This window comes from Zea mays, chromosome 10 (assembly GCF_902167145.1).
Source record: "Zea mays cultivar B73 chromosome 10, Zm-B73-REFERENCE-NAM-5.0, whole genome shotgun sequence".
Taxonomy (NCBI): domain Eukaryota; kingdom Viridiplantae; phylum Streptophyta; class Magnoliopsida; order Poales; family Poaceae; genus Zea; species Zea mays.
The window spans coordinates 138746469-138768239 of record NC_050105.1 but is presented as its reverse complement, the minus strand read 5'-3'; the positions used below and the strand labels follow the sequence as shown (position 1 = coordinate 138768239).

The window sequence follows — 21771 nt, the reverse complement described above, 5'->3', positions numbered from 1 at the left end:
GAGAGGTGAGGGAAAGCTAGAAGGTCTTTGATGCTTACTGTTGTTTAAGCATGTAATCTTTTTTCTCCTTTGTGTTCATCAATCGATGAGTAGAAAAAGGATATAGGGTATTATGTAGCCCATGGCTTGAACCTTTCTAACTACCCGTGTACCGACTCTCACTCATTCTCAGAATCAACCATGACCACCGGTTGTCCGACTTACGTCGTACTCCCTCGTATGTCTTTCTCTTTCTGATACTTTGGTGTTATTACACAATGACAATGTTATTTACAAAATTAACGTGCCATACAAAATTAAAATGAAACTATGATAAAACAGCTATTTTTAATAAAAAAAAAGTTTCATTCTATGATTGTATAGATGTTTACTTGTGGAGAATTGGTGGTCATGAAAAAAGTGTTGTATCCTTAAAAATACTTACTGCTTCTCTTTATTCTTAAAAATATTGGTACATCATATAATACTCATGTAACGGCTTATCACATGCAAATAAAATTTCGATGAAACCCTGACTAGGACCGACTTAAAAGTCAGCTAGACTAGACTAATCCCTTCATTCACCCATCCGTGGATCCTCTCCAACTCCAGTACGATGCGGTGCAGACACAGCGGCCCCACTCCACGGCGTCGCAGAAAGACAATGCACGTCCAGCTTTTCGCCGGGCCTCGCTCGTCGTTGTCGCGCCGGCGTTAGCGTTCGTCCCCAGTAAAAGGGTCTTTACTGTGGCTGTGTGACATCCTGTCAAGCGCACTAAAGCGACTTTAACGTTAACCTAAGCGCTAGCACAGTCTCTCTCCTCTCTCAAATGACGTTAAAGCCTGCGGAGAGAGAGAGAGTGACTCAGACAATTGAAGAGAAAAAAAACAAACAAAGGCTGCACAGAAAACGCACACCGGAGTGAAAAACGGCCTCGAACTCCACCCAAACCCTTCCAAAACCTCTCAACCAAACCCATCCTTTTTCTGGCTCTCTCTCTCCCTCCGCGGTCCGCGCTGCAAACGCGAACGCGATCCTTGAGAGCCTAGGCGCCACAGCCGCCAAATTTGACAAGACAGTGAGAAAAAGGGAGCCTCTCTTCTCTCTCCTCGGCCGTCCCCTCCCGGGCGCCCGCGATGCCGCTGTCGCGGTCGCTGTTCCTGCTGCTCATGCTCGCGCTGGCGCCGCTTGCGTCCCTGGCCGCCCCGGCGCCGGCGCCGCCGGTGGCGAGGACGGCCGGGGTGCAGGCGGAGATCGACGCGCTCCTCGCGTTCCGCCGCGGCCTGCGCGACCCCTACGGCGCCATGTCCGGATGGGACGCGGCCTCCCCCTCCGCGCCCTGCTCCTGGCGCGGCGTCGCGTGCGCGCAGGGCGGCGCCGGCGGGCGCGTCGTCGAGCTGCAGCTCCCGCGGCTCCGCCTCTCGGGCCCCATCTCGCCGGCGCTCGGCTCGCTGCCGTGCCTCGAGCGGCTCGGCCTCCGGTCCAACGACCTCTCCGGCGCCATCCCGGCGTCGCTGGCTCGCGTCACCTCCCTGCGTGCCGTCTTCCTCCAGTCCAACTCGCTCTCCGGACCCATTCCCCCGTCGTTCCTCGCCAACCTCACCAACCTCGACACTTTCGACGTGTCCGGCAACCTCCTGTCCGGCCCCGTCCCCGTCTCATTTCCTCCCGGCTTGAAGTACCTCGACCTCTCCTCCAATGCGTTCTCCGGAACCATCCCGGCGAACATTGGCGCATCCATGGCGAACCTCCAGTTCTTGAACCTGTCCTTTAACCGGCTCCGGGGTACCGTGCCGGCGTCCCTGGGCAACTTGCAGAACCTGCATTACCTCTGGCTGGACGGGAACCTTCTCGAGGGGACCATCCCGGCGGCGCTGGCCAACTGCTCGGCGCTGCTCCACCTGAGCCTTCAAGGGAACTCGCTCCGCGGCATCCTGCCGTCTGCGGTAGCCGCGATACCCACGCTGCAGATTCTCTCGGTGTCGCGGAACCAGCTCACCGGTACCATCCCGGCCGAGGCGTTCGGCGGCCAGGGGAACTCGTCTCTGCGCATCGTGCAGCTCGGCCGCAACGAGTTCTCTCAGGTGGACGTGCCGGGAGGTCTCGCCGCGGATCTTCGGGTGGTGGACCTTGGCGGCAACAAGCTCGCTGGTCCGTTCCCGACTTGGATTGCTGGGGCGGGAGGGCTGACGCTGCTCGACCTCTCGGGCAATGCGTTCACAGGCGAGTTGCCGCCAGCGGTCGGGCAGCTCAGTGCGCTGCTTGAGCTGCGCCTCGGCGGCAATGCTTTCGCTGGCGCCGTGCCTGCGGAGATTGGCAGATGCAGCGCACTCCAGGTGCTTGATCTCGAGGACAACCACTTCACCGGCGAGGTGCCATCAGCTCTAGGTGGTCTCCCGAGGCTCAGGGAGGTCTATCTTGGTGGGAACACTTTCTCCGGCCAGATTCCGGCGACCTTGGGGAATCTGGCGTGGCTAGAGGCATTGTCCATACCCAGGAACAGACTCACTGGTCGCCTTTCTCGTGAGCTCTTCCAGCTGGGAAACCTGACGTTCCTGGACCTATCCGAGAACAACCTCACCGGAGAGATCCCTCCGGCCGTCGGCAATTTGTTGGCTCTCCACAGTTTAAATTTGAGCGGCAATGCCCTTTTTGGCCGCATTCCAACGACCATTGGCAACCTCCAGAACCTGCGAGTTCTTGATCTCTCCGGGCAGAAGAACCTCTCTGGCAATGTCCCGGCGGAGCTTTTCGGCCTACCGCAGCTGCAGTACGTGTCGTTCTCGGACAACTCCTTCTCTGGCGATGTTCCTGAAGGTTTCAGCAGTCTCTGGAGTCTGCGCAATCTCAATCTCTCCGGCAATTCTTTCACTGGGTCAATACCGGCGACGTATGGGTACTTGCCGTCACTTCAAGTGTTGTCAGCCGCACACAACCATATTTCTGGCGAGCTACCAGCCGAGCTCGCCAATTGTTCCAACCTCACTGTGCTTGAGCTCAGTGGCAACCAGCTGACCGGCTCCATCCCGAGGGACATCTCACGCCTTGGTGAATTGGAGGAGCTTGACCTCAGCTACAATCAGCTTTCAGGCAAGATACCACCAGAGATCTCCAACTGCTCATCACTCACCCTTCTCAAGCTTGACGACAATCATTTTGGCGGAGACATACCAGCCTCTGTTGCCAGCCTCTCGAAGCTACAGACGCTTGACCTGTCGTCCAACAATCTTACCGGCAGCATCCCTGCTTCATTGGCTCAGATTCCTGGCCTTTTATCATTCAACGTGTCACACAACAAGCTTTCCGGCGAGATACCGGCGATGCTCGGCTCCCGCTTTGGCTCTTCGTCAGCATATGCTTCGAACTCAGACTTGTGCGGTCCGCCGTCGGAGAGCGAGTGCGGCGTGTACCGGCGACGGCGGAGGCGGCAGAGGGTGCAGCGCCTGGCTCTGCTTATCGGTGTGGTGGCTGCTGCGGCGTTGCTCGTTGCGCTGTTCTGCTGTTGCTGCGTGTTCAGCTTGATGGGATGGAGGCGTCGGTTCGTTGAGAGCCGTGACGGTGTCAAGAAGAGAAGACGCAGCCCAGGACGCGGCAGCGGGTCGAGCGGCACGAGCACGGAGAACGGCGTCAGCCAGCCGAAGCTGATCATGTTCAATTCAAGGATCACTTACGCTGACACGGTTGAGGCGACCCACCAGTTCGACGAGGAGAACGTGCTCAGCCGAGGCCGCCACGGCCTCGTGTTCAAGGCTTGTTACAGTGACGGCACCGTGCTGGCGATTCTGCGGCTCCCGTCCAGGTCTGCCGATGGCGCCGTGGTGATCGACGAGGGATCGTTCAGGAAGGAGGCCGAGTCTCTCGGGAAGGTGAAGCACAGGAACCTCACGGTGCTCCGTGGCTACTATGCCGGGCCTCCGCCGGACGTCCGGCTGCTGGTCTATGACTACATGCCCAACGGCAACCTCGCCACGCTGCTGCAGGAAGCGTCACACCGGGACGGCCACATTCTCAACTGGCCGATGAGGCACCTCATCGCGCTCGGCGTCTCGCGCGGTCTTGCGTTCCTGCACCAGTCCGGGGTGGTGCACGGCGACGTCAAGCCGCAGAACATTCTCTTCGACGCCGACTTCGAGCCGCACCTGTCTGATTTCGGCCTCGAGCCGATGGTGGTGACTGCGGCCGCCGCCGCCGCGTCGACATCGGCTGCAACTGCAACACCACCCGTGGGCTCCCTCGGCTACGTGGCCCCCGACGCGGCCGCTGCCGGGCAGGCCACGAGGGAGGGCGACGTGTACAGCTTCGGCATCGTGCTGCTGGAGCTCCTCACGGGTCGGCGCCCCGGCATGTTCGCCGGGGAGAAGGAGGAGGAGGAGGAAGAGGACATCGTGAAGTGGGTGAAGCGGCAGCTGCAGCGCGGCGCCGTGGCGGAACTGCTGGAGCCGGGCCTGCTGGAGCTGGACCCGGAGTCGTCCGAGTGGGAGGAGTTCCTGCTGGGCATCAAGGTCGGGCTGCTGTGCACCGCGTCCGACCCGCTGGACCGCCCGGCCATGGGCGACGTGGTGTTCATGCTGGAGGGCTGCCGCGTCGGCCCGGACATCCCGTCCCCGTCCTCCGCCGACCCCACCTCCCAGCCGTCGCCGGCCTGATCTCCCGGCGGCTCCGGCATTGCCGCCCGCCAGATTCAGTTCGGTAGCTTGTTCCATTTTTTTTTCTGTCGCTGATTGATTTATTTAATTAGTTCAGATTAGTTTTGCTCCCGTCGACAGTCGAACTGACACGTGGGGGCCGGTAACCGTTTCCCGCCAGTAGCCGTTGGTTAGGGGAGGCCAGTCAGCAGCGGGCACGGCGGAGCAGGGAGCCATGTGCGCACTGCTGCTCAAGCGTGTGCGTGTCGTCGTGCTGCGCATGTGGGGTTTCCCTGCCCAAGCATCGGCAACGGCTACTAGAGGCAGGACATGCCTGTCGCCTCCTGGCCGTTGATCTCGGCCGATCTGTACCTGTACTCTCTAACGATTGATTTCGTGTAGTGGCCTGCTTGGCTTCCTGGGATCCTTGTCTTTTAATCTCGTTTCACCAATGCAACAATCGGCCGTTTTGTGCCACGTGCTGTACATTTGTCTGTATTTTGTTATCCTGATTGATTGGCCCAGTAGGGTGGATGGATGGATGATGCTCATGACCGTTAGCTTGTTCTCTTCTCTGCATCAATGGTTGTTTTTTCCCACCTGCAATTGCTTGTTTGGACGCTGCAATTGACTATTGTTGGGGCGAAGGCAAAGACGCCACCCTTCGCTCGAGGCCTTCGCTGCAGCCGCTGGTTCGACGGAGACAAAGCGGGCAGGGACACCCTTCGCAGGACTCGGCACTTTGACGAAGGCATGCGGCGACGTCCTGCCACGGCGCGTCCTCGTTCAGTCCCAAGGCCCACGTGTGATCTGGCCCATTGTAACGGGCCCCGCGTGGCCGCCTCTGTATTACGGGCCTAACTTGTAAAGGAATACTTGTAATTACGGTTTGTAACCCTGCTTTATGGGAATATTCTGGGGATAAAATAGGTGTCTGAGGGCACATGCGTCCTTAACACAAGACGCTGGGCACTCAGATACCTATAAATACCCCCGCACAGTGCCCGTGAGAGGCTAGATCAACAGAGCTATTGGCCCCGTGCACGTAACCCTGTTGTCACCACTGTTCACCCTTGTTGGCCTTCTTGCTGCTGAGAGCGAGTTCCAACATTTGGCGCCCACCGTTCGTGCTACGACAAAACCACCCGCGATGGCACCCAAGAGAGCTAACCCCAAGGCTGACGAGGCTGCGAAGGCAGCACTGCTAGCCGCAAGAAAGGGCAAGGCCCTCGTCCTCACCCAATCCACCCACCAAGAGCCCACTGAAGACAATGTTCCCCACACCGGCGAAGACGACACCTTCCGCACCTGCGGAACCGAAGGACAGTCACAGCCGCCCCCAGGCTTCGCCCCACTGGAAGGCGCGGACCTCACCGAGGACGGTGAGGTCCTCGGCGTCTCAACAGAAGAACAGCTGCAGCTGCGCGCCCTGCGCCTCAGGAACCGCAATCTCCAGAGGCAGAAAGAGATACTGGAGGCCAAGCGCCAGCGTGTGTCCGCATTAGCCAAAGTGCGGCAAATGATACGCGACGAGGAGCAGAAAGCCCAAGACCTCGAGCGCGAGATCGCGCTGATGCAGCGCGAAGGCCACCTCGGTCTACAGCAAGAGCCACCCCTCCAACAGCGCACACAACCGGAGGACCCGCGCGAAGGCCACCTCGGCCGGCAGCATGGCCCACCCCTGCAGCACCGGGCGCAGCCGGAGAACCCGCGTTTCCCCCAGCATGACTACGTCTCCCAGCACGGCGCGCCATTCCAAGGGGTCAACTACCTCGATGAGCGAAGTCCCCTGGCGCCACACCTACAAGTGACGCCTTGGCCAGCTAACTTTCGAGCGGGGGCATACCCCAAGTACAACGGCAGCACCGACCCGGCGCAGTACATCATGAGTTATCAAGTCACCGTTGCTTCAGCCGGAGGAGACGACGCCACAATGGCGAAGTCTTTCATCATCGCACTAGAGGGTCCAACACTCACCTGGTTCACCAGATTGCCTCCGCTGTCCATTGATTCGTGGAGAAGTCTCAGGGACAAGTTCCTCCTCAACTTCCAAGGCTACCGTCCAGACACCGACGCTTTGGCCGAGCTCTCGCTTTGCAAACAGCTGGAAAAAGAGACTCTGCGTGAGTATTACCGCAAGTTCTTAACACTCAAGTCACAGCTGCCCTCTGTCGACGATCAGATCGCTATCCACTACGCCATCAATGGCATTCGGGCTGGCGTCCTCTACAGCCATTGTATCAGAGATCCACCAAAGAGCTTGCAGGAGCTATATCAGCTCTTCGAAAAATATGCCAAATCCGAAGAGCTCCACCAGCGCAAGGTTGAGTCACAGCGGAAGCCCAAAGATGCCCCGCAGTCCAGCCGCACCTGGACGAGGACTCCGCAACCAGACTCCGGTCGAGATGGCCGCAGTCAACAGCAAGTGCACAACATCGTCAACCAACAGCCTGCTGCTGATCCCCCTCGCCGCCAGGAATATCCCTCCCAGGGCCGCGGAAACGGAACTCGCGGCAGGGGTCGAGGGCGGGCGCAACAGCCGCCGCGCCGATTCTATTGCCTTTTCCACGGCGAAGACTGCGCCCACCAGACCAAAGACTGCCCCGAGACGAAGGCCACCAGAGACAGAATGGCGCGGGCGCAGCCAGCCGACAATCCCAGAATTGTCGCGCATAATTACCAGCCACCACCTCCACCATATATTCACGCTCCCGCTCCGCATCCACCGCACCACGCTTACCAACACCATCAGGAAGTACAAATCGTACCTCCTCCACCCCCACCACCACACCAGCAACATCAGAACATCCCCCATGCCCCAAAGCAGGAAGACTTCGCCGATCAACCATATCGCGGAGTCATTCACATGATAACAGGGGGGTCTAGCACTGACTTCGACACCAAGCGGCAGAAGCGGGACCACTACCGCAGCATCAACCATGTCGTCGTCACTGGCCCAGTCGTGCAGACGAAGTGGTCCCACATACCGCTAACCTTCGACGCACGAGACGTCGACCTGCGCAGCGCCCCCCACATCGACGCTATGGTCATCAATTGCAGCGTGGCAGGCTGGGACTTACACAAAGTCCTAGTCGACAACGGCAGTCAGGCGGACATCATCTTCCTCCACGCCTTCGACCGCATGGGTATAAGCCACAGCTTGCTGAAGCCTTCGGACAACCCGTTGTATGGTTTCGGCGGCAAGGGCACCTTTCCAGTTGGCAAGATAGAGTTGCCCCTCTCCTTCGGTGTAGCGCCCAATGCCCGAAGTGAGCAAGTAACCTTCGACATTGTCGACATGGTATATCCATACAACGCCATCATGGGCCGGGGCTCCATCAACAAGTTCGAAGCTGCCATCCACGGGTTGTACCTATGTATGAAGATACCAGGCCCGCTAGGCGCCATCACAGTCTACGGCAACCAGCATATGGCGCGCAACATTGAGCGGGACTTCGTGCCCGGTCAGAGAAACGTACACTGTCTCACGACCCAGCGCGAGGTCCCTGCGCCGGCCAGCCCAACCGACAAGCAGCACGACAAGGCGCAGTTGCAGTGCCAAGACGGGACCAAGACTGTCCCCCTCGATCAGGCCACACCCAAGCAGACAGTAACTATCAGCGAAGACCTCACCTCACTTGAAGAAGAGAAACTTCTCTGCTGCCTGGCCAAGAATAAAGATGTCTTCGCCTGGTCTGCCCTCGATCTGGTCGGAGTCAGCCGAGCCATAATTGAGCACAGCTTGGGCATTGACCCTTCGGTGCGACCCAAAAAGCAGAAGCTTCGCAAAATATCAGACGAAAAGACAGAGGCCGCCAAGGCGGAGGTGCATCGCCTCCTGGAGGCTAAATTCATCGAGCCAGTGGCTTACCCCACGTGGCTCTCCAATGTTGTGATGGTGCAGAAAAAAAGCGGAAAATGGCGCATGTGCATAGACTTCACCAGTCTCAATAAGGCCTGCCCAAAGGACAATTTCCCGTTGCCGCGGATCGACAAAATAGTCGATAGCGCGGCCGGATGCGAGGTCATGTCCCTCCTCGACTGCTTCTCCGGCTATCACCAGATATACATGAAGGAGGAAGACAAGGCTAGCACCAGCTTTATAACACCCTTCGGCACTTATTGCTTTGTCAGAATGCCGGAGGGTCTCAAGAATGCCGGATCCACCTTCTCCAGACTCACCAAAACAGTGCTCGAGGGGCAGGTCGGCAGAAACATATTCACATATGTGGACGACATCGTCGTCGCCAGCAAGAATAAGGAGGACCATCTCGCCGACCTAGCAGAGACATTCGCGAACATGCGAGATGCACGACTCCGCCTAAACCCGGAAAAGTGCGTTTTCGGTGTTCGCCAGGGCAAGATATTAGGCTACCTGGTGTCCCGCCGCGGCATCGAGGCCAACCCAACCAAGATCCAGGCCATCGTCGATATGTCGCCTCCGCAGTCCGCCAGGGACGTCCAGCGCCTGACAGGCAGGATGGCAGCTCTCAACAGATTCATCTCCAGGTCCGCCGAGCGAAGTCTCCCCTTCCTCAAAACACTCCGCGGCGCGAAGGACTTCGCTTGGGGACCGGAGCAAGCAGCGGCCTTCGCCTCACTAAAACAGTACCTGTCGGAGCTGGCCATCCTCACGAGCCCCGACTCCTCGCTCCCCTTATTGCTCTATGTCGCGGCTTCGCCGCACGCAGTCAGCGCGGCACTGGTACAGGAGCAGACAGTCGAGGGCGCAGTCAGACAGTGCCCTGTCTACTATGTCTCCGAAGTCCTGACACCGTCCAAATGCAACATGACAGAGCTGGAGAAGATAGCCTACGCAGTTGTTATGTCCTCGTGCAAGCTGCGTCATTATTTTGAAGCATTCAAGGTCCGAGTCACCTCAGACAGGGGGCTCGGCGAACTATTCAGGAACCCGGAGGCATCAGTGAGGATTGCCAAGTGGGCAGCCGAACTCTCCGGCTACCACATCAGCTTCGAGCCCAGAACAGCTATCAAGTCGCAAGTCCTGGCAGACTTCGTCGTCGACTGGACTGGGCCAGTAACGCAGCCGGACCCATCCACAGAAAAGGTCTGGACTATCCATTGCGACGGTGCATGGTGTCATGCGGGGGCAGGCGTCGCTGCAGTCGTCACCTCGCCAGCCGGAGTCAAACACAGATATGCAGCACGCCTCAGCTTCGCTCTGGAATCCGACAAATGTACAAACAACATAGCAGAGTATGAAGCAGTCATCCTCGGCCTCCGCAAGCTAATATCAGGCCCAGACCAAAGCATGGCGCGACCGCGTAGTCATCCCGAGGGAGTTCAGCGAGGGGGACCTCGTACTCATCCGAACAGCTCGGACGGAGTCCAAGGGCAAATTGGAGCCCAAGTGGGAGGGCCCCTTCATAGTCAAGTCAAAAGCTTCCCCCAGTGCTTACAGGCTCACAACGCCAAACGGCGAGGACCTAGAGCACTCCTGGAACGTCGACAACCTTCGCAAATTTTTTGTTTGACCCATTTAGGGCTGATTTCGCCCTTGTAATTCGCCGCAAACAATCTTGTATCGGCCCGCACTCTTTTCCTCCCGGGGGGTGAGGTTTTTAACGAGGCGGAGCCATGTAATATATGTGAGAAAAATCCCCCGCAAAAGCATGTGTCGAAAAAAGACCGCAACAACGGTCTTCGGCATTCGACCAATTCGAAGTCACCGCGAGGCTAAGCGCTAGCCACCCTCGCGTGCGACCAATCCGCGCAGAAGTCGCCTAAGGGTGCAGCCGGACCAAGCACAACAAGTGCGCAAAAATCCGAAGTCTATCGCGAAGACTATCCGCGCAGAAGTCGCCTAAGGGTGCAGCCGGACTTAGCACAACAAGTGCGCAAAAATCTGAAGTCTATCGCGAAGACTATCCGCGCAGAAGTCGCCTAAGGGTGCAGCCGGACTTAGCACAACAAGTGCGCAAAAATCTGAAGTCTATCGCGAAGACTATCCGCGCAGAAGTCGCCTAAGGGTGCAGCCGGACTAAGCACAACAAGTGCGCAAAAATCCGAAGTCTATCGCGAAGACTATCCGCGCAGAAGTCGCCTAAGGGTGCAGCCGGACTTAGCACAACAAGTGCGCAAAAATCTGAAGTCTATCGCGAAGACTATCCGCGCAGAAGTCGCCTAAGGGTGCAGCCGGACTTAGCACAACAAGTGCGCAAAAATCCGAAGCCTATCGCGAAGACTATCCGCGCAGAAGTCGCCTAAGGGTGCAGCCGGACTAAGCACAACAAGTGCGCAAAAATCCGAAGTCTATCGCGAAGACTATCCGCGCAGAAGTCGCCTAAGGGTGCAGCCGGACTAAGCACAAGCGCGCAAAAATCCGAAGCCTATCGCAAAGACTTCGCGCAAGAGCCGCCTAAGGGCGCAGCCGACCCAGTACAACAAAAGCGGAAACGACACCAAGACCAATTACAATCATGCTGGCACAGCATAACCAATCACACCAGACAAAGTACACAGCCCTCGCAGGCACAGGCACGCGAGGGCACACAACTCCATTTTACAAGCCCTTACACATACACAAGCGAGGGAACCGCGCCCTACATCGGCTCAACCTTAGGAATAATCCCCATCTCTCTATAATTAAACAACATTATCCTAAGCTCCTCACCCGCAAAAAGGCTTCGCAGCTCCCCTTCCCCTGCACCAGCGGCGGCCGGCAAAGACAGCAGCTCCTGCCGACCAGCCCTGCTAACGCGAAGCTGGGCCCCTTCCTCCGCACTAATCCTACGCTTTGCAACCGCCCTTCGCCGTCGGTGCCCGGTGCTAGGACCGGGCACGTCTGGCGCGTCCGCAGCATGTGACGCAGCCTCCGCCGCAGCCACGTCCAAGGCCGCAAAATAATCCAAGTCCCCCTCCGAAGACTCCTCAGTCCACTCAACCGAGCTCCCAGAGTCAGTAAAATCAAAAAACTCAGAAACAGACCCACCATATTCATTTCCATCTTCCGCGGTCGAAGCCGCCAAAAACTCAGTAGTAGCGATTGCGTGCGCAGGCCCAAAATCTTGAACCTGCGCAGCAACCAAAATTCAGTACAACATCCAAAAATTCCTCAACCCTAAACACCACCTATGCCACCTGCGAAGGCCCTGCCGCTGCGGGAGCCTCCGCCGAGGCCTCCGCCGCTGCCTCCGCCCCCACCTCCGCTGGATCTTCAGCGCTCGGCACAGCAGCTGCGGGGGCATCGGGCGCGCCTTCGGCCACCTTTGGGGGAAGGTCTTCGCCGGCCGCAGCAGGTGCAGGGGCGCCTGGTGCATCTTCCGCGGTCTCCGGGGTCGGTCTCGGGGCGACTCCAGTCGCGGCCTCCGCAGGGGTCGTCTCCGGGTCAGGCGGCGCGCTGTTCAGCGCCCCGAAGTCGTCCACCCGCTCGCCGCGCTCCGCCTAAGACAAAACGCACAAAAATTCAGCAAACACACGCACAGACCGCATCCAGAAAACGCCGAGCAAACGACAACGTTACCTGAGCCCTCGCAGCCTCGGCCCGCGCCCGAACCACCTCACGACCGTATGAACCCCACATCCGGTCATAGAGGGCCCCGCCGGATTCCTTCACCACGGGGTCTTCGACCTCAAAGATATCTCGCCCAAAATCCTCATCTGCCTGGTCGAGGGCCTCAAAGTGCCGGCAGCCTTCGCGAGAGAGCGCGTTCATCGCTGCCTCGCAGGTGACCAAGGAGGTGAACGACATCAACCCCGCCAAGACAGTGGGGAGCTCCTGCAGTTCCTCCTGCACCCATTCCAGACAGCGAAGTCCGGCCTCTCGCTCCGGCACCTCGAAGTCACCCGTCCGCACACCCAGCTCGCGATATGTAGTCATGAGCTGCGTGCGCGTCCGTTCGGCCTCCGCTCGCATCGCGGCCTCGACCCCCTCCGCGCGGCTCTCCAGGGCAGTAAGCCGCCGCTGCAGCTCTCCGGCGAGCTCCTTGGCGATATTGCCTTCCGCCCGCGCCAGCCTGGCCTCCGCCTGAGCAGCCTGCTCTTTGGCGATGGCTTCGTTGGCCTCCCTCCTCTCCCCCGGCAGCTGGCGCCGGAAGTCAGCCTTCTCCTTCTCCAGGGCGGCCACCTTCTCCGCCAGTTTGCGGCACTTGCTGTCGGAGGCCGACTTCTCACGGACAGCGTCATCATGTTGCGTCCGAAGTCTCTCGACCTCGGCAGACAAAGCTGCCGTAAGGGCCCCCGACGCGGTGCGGCTGGTGAAGTCAGCCACCTGCAGAACACACGTAAGGCCGTTACGTAAAAAAAATGTGTGTATATCTCGGAGGGCGGAGAGGGAATAGCTCGGCGGACCTGACTCAGCGCCTCCGCCGCTCGACTCAACGCCTCCGTCGCTCCCTTCAGCCGGCGGGTCGCCACGCCCGCCTCGTCCCTGACTAGTGCGAGGGCAGACACCTCGCCTCCGGCGCCAAGGGCCTCTCCCCCCGCCTTCGGCGCTGGCGCAGCCGTCGCGATCGCCGCGCCAGGCATAACTAGAGCAAGCGGGCCCTCGTCCGACCCTGCAACGCGTCAACAAATTAAAAAAAAACAAAAAACAAAAAAAATGTGTGCATATATTTATTTATATAGACTTACCCCCAAGATAATCCTCCACATTAATCTCGGTGCCGAAGTCGGCAACGCGTTTACCGGGCGGCGGTAACGTTCGGGCCGCCTTCGCAGCCTCCGCCACTCCGCTGACTGACGGCACCACCTTCGTCAGCCTGGGGCCTCCGGCGCCCACCGTCACCTCCGGCGCCTTGCCAGGCGCAGAGGCGCCCACCTTCGCCGGCAGCGGCGGCTTGCCTCCGCCGGAGGCCTCCGCCTTCGCCGTTCCCCGCAGCCTTTTCGGTCGAGCTTCGTGAACCCTCACAGTCGCTTGGCGTTTTCGCGCCGCCCCTTGGCAATCCTTGTCCATCACTGCCCACACAACATGACCGATATTTCGCCCATAAGGAAAAACTCTCCACCGATGAACCATACGAGATGTAAAACAGTCCTCCTCAGCCGCGCAGGGGATAGGAATGTCTTTAGGCCAACAACCCCCGGTAACCCTCAGCATCCGAGCCGAAGACTCCCGGAGCTCGGGCGAAGACATCCTCTCCCCCGGGGCCGCACACGTCCTCATTAACTCTCTAGCGAAACTATCAGACACCCCAAGTCTTCCCATCGCAGTACCTAATTTTCTCTTTTTCGAGGAGGCGGCGGCCTCCAGCGCAGGGTCGCCTCCAGTCTCCACCGCCGGTTTCTTCCCACGGCGGTCCGCTTCGTCTTGACCAGGGTAGCCGTCGTACGGCAGTTGATTTAATTCGAAGACCCTGTTCAAACGTTCATTTGACCCGCGGATGTCAAAGCTGCGCTGGCCTTCCGTCCTAGGCACGTAGCGCCCCACGAGCCGCACCGCCAAGCCCTCCGCATCACGCACAAAGGCGGCCGGGTCACGGTTTCGCAAATTCAGTGCGAAGGCAGGACTTCGCACCACCCTTCCTCCGTGAAAGGGCATCTGGCGAGGGCATACTTCGCCCAGCGCCCAGCCGTGCGCCAAGGGCCAGACCTCGTACGCCACGAACTCTTCAACTAAATCTCGACCGCTGCTCTGACCGGCGGCGCACCGAAGGGCCCCTTCGTCTGCATCATCTTCTGCTACCTCAAAAGGCGGATACGCAGAGTAATAGTGAGAGCACATTTCGGACACGGGGAGCCCTTTATGGCCTTCGACAGTAGCCTCAGCAACATAAAACCAAAATTCATTCCAATTGCCCCACTTGTTGCGGGCGCACGGGACCAACTCCACTACTGGCATTGTGGTCTTGCCGGTCTTCGGCGTGAATGTGCATGACCCGAACTGGGCAACTCCGTCCTCAACCATCCTTTTCTGCCAATGCAAACAATAATTCTTCGCAAAAACTTCAACTGACGGCTGTCCGCCGTACGAAGTCGTCGCCCAGACATACTTCGCCAGCGCCACTATGGCGTTCGGTGTCAGCTGATGTATTTGAACGCTGAATCTACGCAGGACTTCGCTGACAAAACGGTGCGCAGGCAAGCGGAGTCCGGCGACGAAGAACGCCTCGAAAACAACCAACTCGCCCTCCGGCTCGGGGACTTCCTCCGTCCCCGGAGCACGGGCGACCCCGCCGCCAAAGTAGCCCAACCGCTGCATATCTTCAATACGGGCTGACGTCATCCGTGACACACCAAATTCAACAGAGTCACCGGCGCGCAACTCCTCCACCACCACGTTACTCAACGTCTCCTCAGACGAGGCGGCGGCCGGCGACGCGGCGTCGGCGGAGGAAGAAGAGGATGGCATTGCTACGTACCGTCGTCGGCGGCGGGCGGTCTGCTTCACTCGAGCCAGAACGCCGGCGAGCAAAGGGAGCAGCGGAGGAAAAGGAGCAGCAAGACGGCGGGCGGCTAGGGTTTTACGGAGCGCGGAAGGCAGAGTTCAAACAGCGCCGCCCCCGCCCCCTTTTATAGGCAGGGCGCAGCTCTTCGGGAAACCCGCAATCCGACAGGCCGCGACGCTTCGGGAAACCCGCAATCCAACAGTACGCCGTCCATCAACGGTCACATCAAAAACCCCCGCGGAACCACTTCGAGCGAGGGCAGCGTCTCCGCCATCTAGCGACGTCTTCGGCACCAGGTGACTTTGTCGAACTGGTCCCTCGGAGGGCAAATGTTGGGGCGAAGGCAAAGACGCCACCCTTCGCTCGAGGCCTTCGCTGCAGCCGCTGGTTCGACGGAGACAAAGCGGGCAGGGACACCCTTCGCAGGACTCGGCACTTTGACGAAGGCCTGCGGCGACGTCCTGCCACGGCGCGTCCTCGTTCAGTCCCAAGGCCCACGTGTGATCTGGCCCATTGTAACGGGCCCCGCGTGGCCGCCTCTGTATTACGGGCCTAACTTGTAAAGGAATACTTGTAATTACGGTTTGTAACCCTGCTTTATGGGAATATTCTGGGGATAAAATAGGTGTCTGAGGGCACATGCGTCCTTAACACAAGACGCTGGACACTCAGATACCTATAAATACCCCCGCACAGTGACCGTGAGAGGCTAGATCAACAGAGCTATTGGCCCGTGCACGTAACCCTGTTGTCACCACTGTTCACCCTTGTTGGCCTTCTTGCTGCTGAGAGCGAGTTCCAACAACTATTTCTCTAGATTAAAAATGCTTTTGGAACGTTATGCTGGCAAGTGGCCACAATGCCATTAGGATCGCACGCCATTATTTGTGGTACTTACCCCACGTTTACCTGCCGGGCAGCCGATGCCTGGTGAAAGATCTTGAGGTATGCGTGAGCCCGAGTTCCTCGCATGCCACTCATTTTCGTACTCATATTTAAATTATACTTTTCGAATAAGTTCAGCAGTGTAAAACAGTGTTTATATAGTTATTCAGCAGTGTAAAACAGTGTTTTAGATAACTATATAAGTAAACGGTTGAAAACGACGGTCTAAGGTACTCACATTTTGTAGCGCTTCAAATCCAGTTTGACGCTTGCACGCGGTCAGGGCGCACAGCACAGCATGATTCGATTCCCGCCTGTATAGTGTTAGTACCTGCATGATCATAAGTAAGCCATCGTGCGCCTAAAAAGCTGCATTCGATCGCATCGCCTCTTTTTAGGTACTGCTGCGACACCTGGATGTGCAGCCGAGCAGGATCAATGCGGGTAAAACGGATAATTTTCATTTGAAAAAAAAGGAGATCTTTACGTTCTAAGTATCTATTTGTTTATACGAGAACTAAGCTTACCTTTTTCTAAGAACGTGATGTGAGCATTCGTATATACTAGAAAATCATGCGTAGCTTTGCCGTGCAATCTCTGAAACACCCGTTTCGGATTGGACATGGTCAAAAGGGGTATGTAATAAGAACACAACACAAGTGAAGTTATTTGGACGGGTCTTTGAACATACAGTATCAGCAATCAGTCTTAGCGGGCAGACGAGATGCGATGATTGTTGGGCCCTGGGAGTTTGATCATCGACCTATATTGTAGAGACCGTACTTAGATACTGATTGTTGAATACTGATCTAAGACTTAGGCTCTGTTTGTTTCAACTTATAGATTATATAATCTAAATTATTATATAGATTATATAATCTGGATTATTTGCTCTGGATTAAATAAGCTAGGTGTTGCTGTTTGTTAGCTCAGATTATTTGGACTCGGCTTATTATTTATATACATACAAATACAATAATATCCTTGGCTGTTTTACTTATCTGGTGGGTGAAAAATGAGAACGTCTATGTAGGGGTGGAAACGAGCCGAGCCGAGCTCGGCTCAGCTGCGGCTAGCTCACGTAACGAGTCGAGCTCGGCTTGGCTCGCCCATCTGGCAAGCTCGGAAAACCGGCTCGGCTCGGCTCGCTCCGGGCTCGCGAGCCGGCTCGCCGAGCCAACGAGCCTAGCCATAAATATAAATCTGCTCTTTAAATTATAATATACAATCTTAAAAATATTTTAAATAACATATTTTAAATTAGTAAAATAGATATATCACTTTTATAATATAGAAAATAGATTATTTTTGTATAGTAATCTCAAATAACATAAATTATTGTCTATTCGGTACTAATATTATATGCTAACTAAGATTTTATGTAACAAATTGTTGTTGGGTCGAGCCACGAGCCAGCTCGTGAGCTGCACCGAGCCGAGCTGACTCGCTCTTTTCACGAGCCACAAAAACAGGCTCGGCTCGGGCTCGTTCTGAGCGTCGAGCCGAGCCGAGCTGCTGCGAGCCCGAGCCAGCTCGTCGAGCTCGAGCTTTTTTTCCAGCCCTACGCCTATGGACAGGTGGATAGCAATTGGAAGTAATTTTAATCAACTTGTCATGGGTAGTGGGTCTTTTATCAAAAATAAGCTGAAATAAGCACCCTTTGATGAGTTTATAGGATTATCATAATCTCAAGTGCTAGATTATATAATTGTTGGGGACTTGTTCTCAAATGCTTCGAATTAAGAACAAGGCAACACGGAAAATGTTAAGTATTAAGGTCCTTCGTCCTTCATAACGATATACCCCTTCGGGATATATAGCATCTCGGACGAAGGTTACAAAGAACATACCTTCGTAAGCATAACAACGAAGAATAAAGCATTCACATAAATCATGAAATAAACATGTAAATATTATCATAGAATTATCTCTACTTGTATTAATGAATATAAATGACTTTGAAGTACAAATGTACCTTCGGTCTTGCGGAAGGCAAAAAGTACGAATGTGATGCGAAGGCAAAAAGCAGGTTCGCGTGAACAGTACAGAGGTACTGTTCATCTATTTATAGACACAGGTCGCAGCCTGTGACAAATTACAATTATGCCCCTTGCGGAAGTTTACAACATTGACTCGGACATACATGTATAAAAAGGTCATTCTGCCTCTATGTCGGTTTAAAACGCCGAAGCTCCATGAAAAGGGACCTTCGGCCATCTCTTAGAAACGACTTTGGCCGAAGCTGCTTCTTCGTGTGAGACCTTCGGCGTACCGAAGCACGACCCCAACAGTAGCCCCTTTCGCGGTGCTAGATCGTTCTTCGTAACGAGCTTGGCCCGTGAAAAAAAACCTCTTCAGCTTCGGGAAGCCGAAGGTCCAAAAAACACCTTCCCTGAGCTCGTTGCGGAGAAACGATCCGACTTCCGAGCGCGTGCCAAGCCCACTTTGCAGAGTTACTGTTTGGTCTTTGCGGTCCACTGCACAGCGGGTATGAGTTACTGCGCGCCTGGTGTAACAGTTCCACCGCTTCGCCTTCCTACCTGCAGCACTATATAAACAAACAGGTGGGTGTGAAGTTACCACAACATTCATTGCTATTTGCACTGTTTCGCTGCCAAAAATTTTCACCATAGCCGAAGCTTAAGTCTCAGAATCGAACGAAGGTGCTTCTCAACGTCCGCTTCGTCAGAAAGAAGAGCTTCGGAGAAAAGAAAAAAGGAAAAAGTTTTTGACTTCCCAAACTTAGAATCAAATGGCGAGAATACGATCTACTGCCAAAGTTGTACGTGAGGGAGACGAAGCCGAAGGTTCAGACACTGTGCCCATCTCCGAAGCAATGCAGCGTTCCGGTCTACTGACTACAGAAGAAATGCCTGCTGCTGAAGCAGGCCCAACAACTGCCGAAGGAAAAGAAAACATTGAAGGGACTGACTCCGAAGATGACTATCACCTTGCTATGCCCAGCAAGCCCAGTCACCTGGATTTTGGGAAATCAACTGTTTCAAAAGCTGACCTTTCGAAGATGGTGAAAGCAGGTTATTTCAATGAGGACCAGAAGAAGCTACTCCGCTTCGGGGAAGAAGAAACCACCCCGAAGCCAAGGAAGGATGAGATTGTTATTTTCAAGAGTTTTTTAAAAGCCGGGCTTAGATTCCCTCTCCACGATATTGTTGCGGAGATACTAAGGAGGTTTGGTATCTACTTTCATCAATTGACTCCTAACGCCATCGTTAGGCTCAATGTTTATATCTGGGCCCTCCGAAGCCAAGCTGTGGAACCATTTGCTGACAGCTTCTGCCGAGCTCACGAATTACATTACCAAACAAAGGCCAGAAAAGATGGGCTACATGATAATTTCGGTTGCTATAATTTTGCCTACCGGAAGACAACAAAGTGTCCTGTCATCAGCTACCGAAGCAAATGGCCAGCAGGTTGGAAATCTGAGTGGTTTTATGTAAAAGTCGATGAAGACAAAGAAAAATTGGTACAAAGCCCTCTGGAGTTAATCTTCGGAGAGACAAGGCCACAATGCCGCATTGGCGACCTAAAAGGTCCCACCTGGGCTGCTCTGGGTGAATTTGAAATTATCTCAGAACATATTGGCACCAGGGATCTAGTTCAAGAGTTCTTGGCATTCAGAGTTTTCCCTACTCTAAAAGAGTGGGAGATGCCGAAGCTGGAGGGAGAGAAGAAGAAGGGGGAGCTTGTCCGGCTTCCCTATTACTTCAAGTTCAAGAAGTTCTTCAAAAAACCCTGCAAAGAATGGTTAGACACTGTTGAGGTGATGTGCAACGAAATCCTGGGGAATTACTCCAAAAAAGAGGATCAACTAATGACAGCAGCCTTCGGTGCCCGACCGAAACGAAGGCTGAACCGAGTGCTCGACGCCCTAGGCTTCGAATACCCAGACTACGAACAATTGAACAAGGGCGCCGAGGGCCTCAAAAGAAAAAGAGTAGCCGAAGCTCTGATCAGGGATGAAGAAATACCAGCAAAGGAGAAGAAAGTTCTCAAGAAAAGAAAAATATCTGCTCCGAAGCGCAAATCACCCGAAGAAGAGGAGACCCCCACACCGCCTTCTACCAGCGACATGGAGGAAATTTTAAAGGTAATGACTGAACCCATGCCTACGAAGCTAAGTCCACTAGGGCTCCAACTGACGAAGCTTTTTGAAAAGGTGGACGAGCCGGATCAACCGAAGATAAACAAACCCAAACGGCAAAGAATTATTGCGGTAACTGAGGTTATCGACAAAACTCCACCTAGGTTGTCAATTCAGAAAACGGCAGCTGCTGAAGGTAGAGCTTCGGAAGTTGCGGCTACCGAAGCTGCCACACCCGAAGATGTAAATTTAGAAACTACTCTTGAAAATATTGACAAAATTTTGACGGAAAACATTGAAGAAGCTGCCACCGTTACTGAAGAAATCCTGGCCACAGTGCCAGGGAAAGGGAAAGAAATAGTCGAAGAAACTCCGGACGACGAAGCCTATTCTTTCCAGAATCTAATTGGGCAGAAACTGACGAAGGACGAAATAGAAGAACTCAAAGACTATGCCAAATCTTGCGGCTACAAGCCAGGAGCCCTTCTATTTGGGGGTGTAGATGATGAAAAACTAGGCTGTATTCGAGACCAGACTGGAGCTAAGGTAATCTGTACTCTATCGAAGAGTATCGGTTTTCCGAAGTTAGAGACAGACATCAGCCGCTACCGACGACAACATATCGTCGGCAGCTTGTTTTATTCTAACTTCAAGGTAAACAACCTTTTTCTCTGGTTTTTATTGCCGTTAACAATGAAAATATTACTTAACATAAGTTGTTTCTGTTCAGAGCATGCTACTGAGCAAAGCTCTGAAGATGCAACAAGACTTGGAGGACAAAAAGCACGAAGCTATAATTGAAAACTTGGAAAGCAAAATAAAAGAGCAATCTGCCATCATTGAAAAGAAAGACTTCGAGCTCCAATCGACCGAAGGCTTGCTGGCTGAAACTGAGGCTAAAATATTAGAGTTAAATTCGAAGCTTATCAATCAATCAAAACAATTTGATCAGGAGAAGCTAGAACTGAATTCGAAGCTTAAAGCCGAAGTCCAGACCAGCTCAGAATTGAAGAAAGCATTAACAAGCCTTCAAGACAAATGCTTGAACTTTGGCAATAATTGTATTGGACGATTAAAGAAGATATTTTACTCTGTTGGAGCCAGCAGTGGGAAATTTAACCCTTCGGCGGAAAATTTACCCCAGGCCTTCGATCATATTGAAGCTGAAATCGAAGAGCTTGACGAAGTTATAGCCGGGCACGGCGACTTCTGTGCCTGGGTAGCTTCTCGGGGTACCGCTGCTGCATTTCTGAAGGCCGGCTGCGAACATGGAAAGGTTGTCAACAGGCCCAACTTCACCTTATCTTCATCAATCCTGGATGATATGCCCGACCTCGCCCGAAGTATCTCCAATAGATTTATAAAAATGGTATGGACAAAGGGCGGGCGAGAGAAAGCTGGAGACGAAGCCCGAAGTCATCTTGAACCAGTAAGAAATGACATTTCGTGCTTACCTTTTCCTTTGGGCTTGATTCTTATGATTCCTTGACTCATGTAGGATGACGAAGGTGAAGATGATGCCTAGGATATGTCGCCGAAGTTGTCGTCGAAGCTGAAGCTTAATGAAGACTAGCAGAAGTGTGCTTTAGAAAAACTCAGGATAATTTTGTAACAACTCTTGTAAATAGAATTAAACTGTTCTTCAAGGAACTTTGTACATACCTTGTAATATATTCTTACCCTTCGGTTGAGGTGCTTTGATGTGGACGAAATCAGTTTTTTGAGCCGAAGGCGAAAAAACACCTTCCCTTCTTTTCGTACACAACGAAGCATAAAAGGCCGCTTCCTCTTTTTGCCGAAGCCTTTCCTTACATAACAAAACATAAAAGACTG

The 21771-nt window shown here is 54.6% G+C and overlaps 1 protein-coding gene across 1 annotated transcript; it reads left to right on the top strand.

The window, feature by feature from the left end:
* Window positions 1–992: 992 nt before the first annotated feature.
* On the top strand, window positions 993–5129 carry LOC100501765 (putative leucine-rich repeat receptor-like protein kinase family protein). The gene has a single exon (NM_001323372.1). The coding sequence runs from the start codon at window positions 1117–1119 to the stop codon at window positions 4624–4626; it is 3510 nt and encodes a 1169-aa protein (NP_001310301.1). The 5' UTR covers window positions 993–1116; the 3' UTR covers window positions 4627–5129.
* Window positions 5130–21771: the final 16642 nt, after the last annotated feature.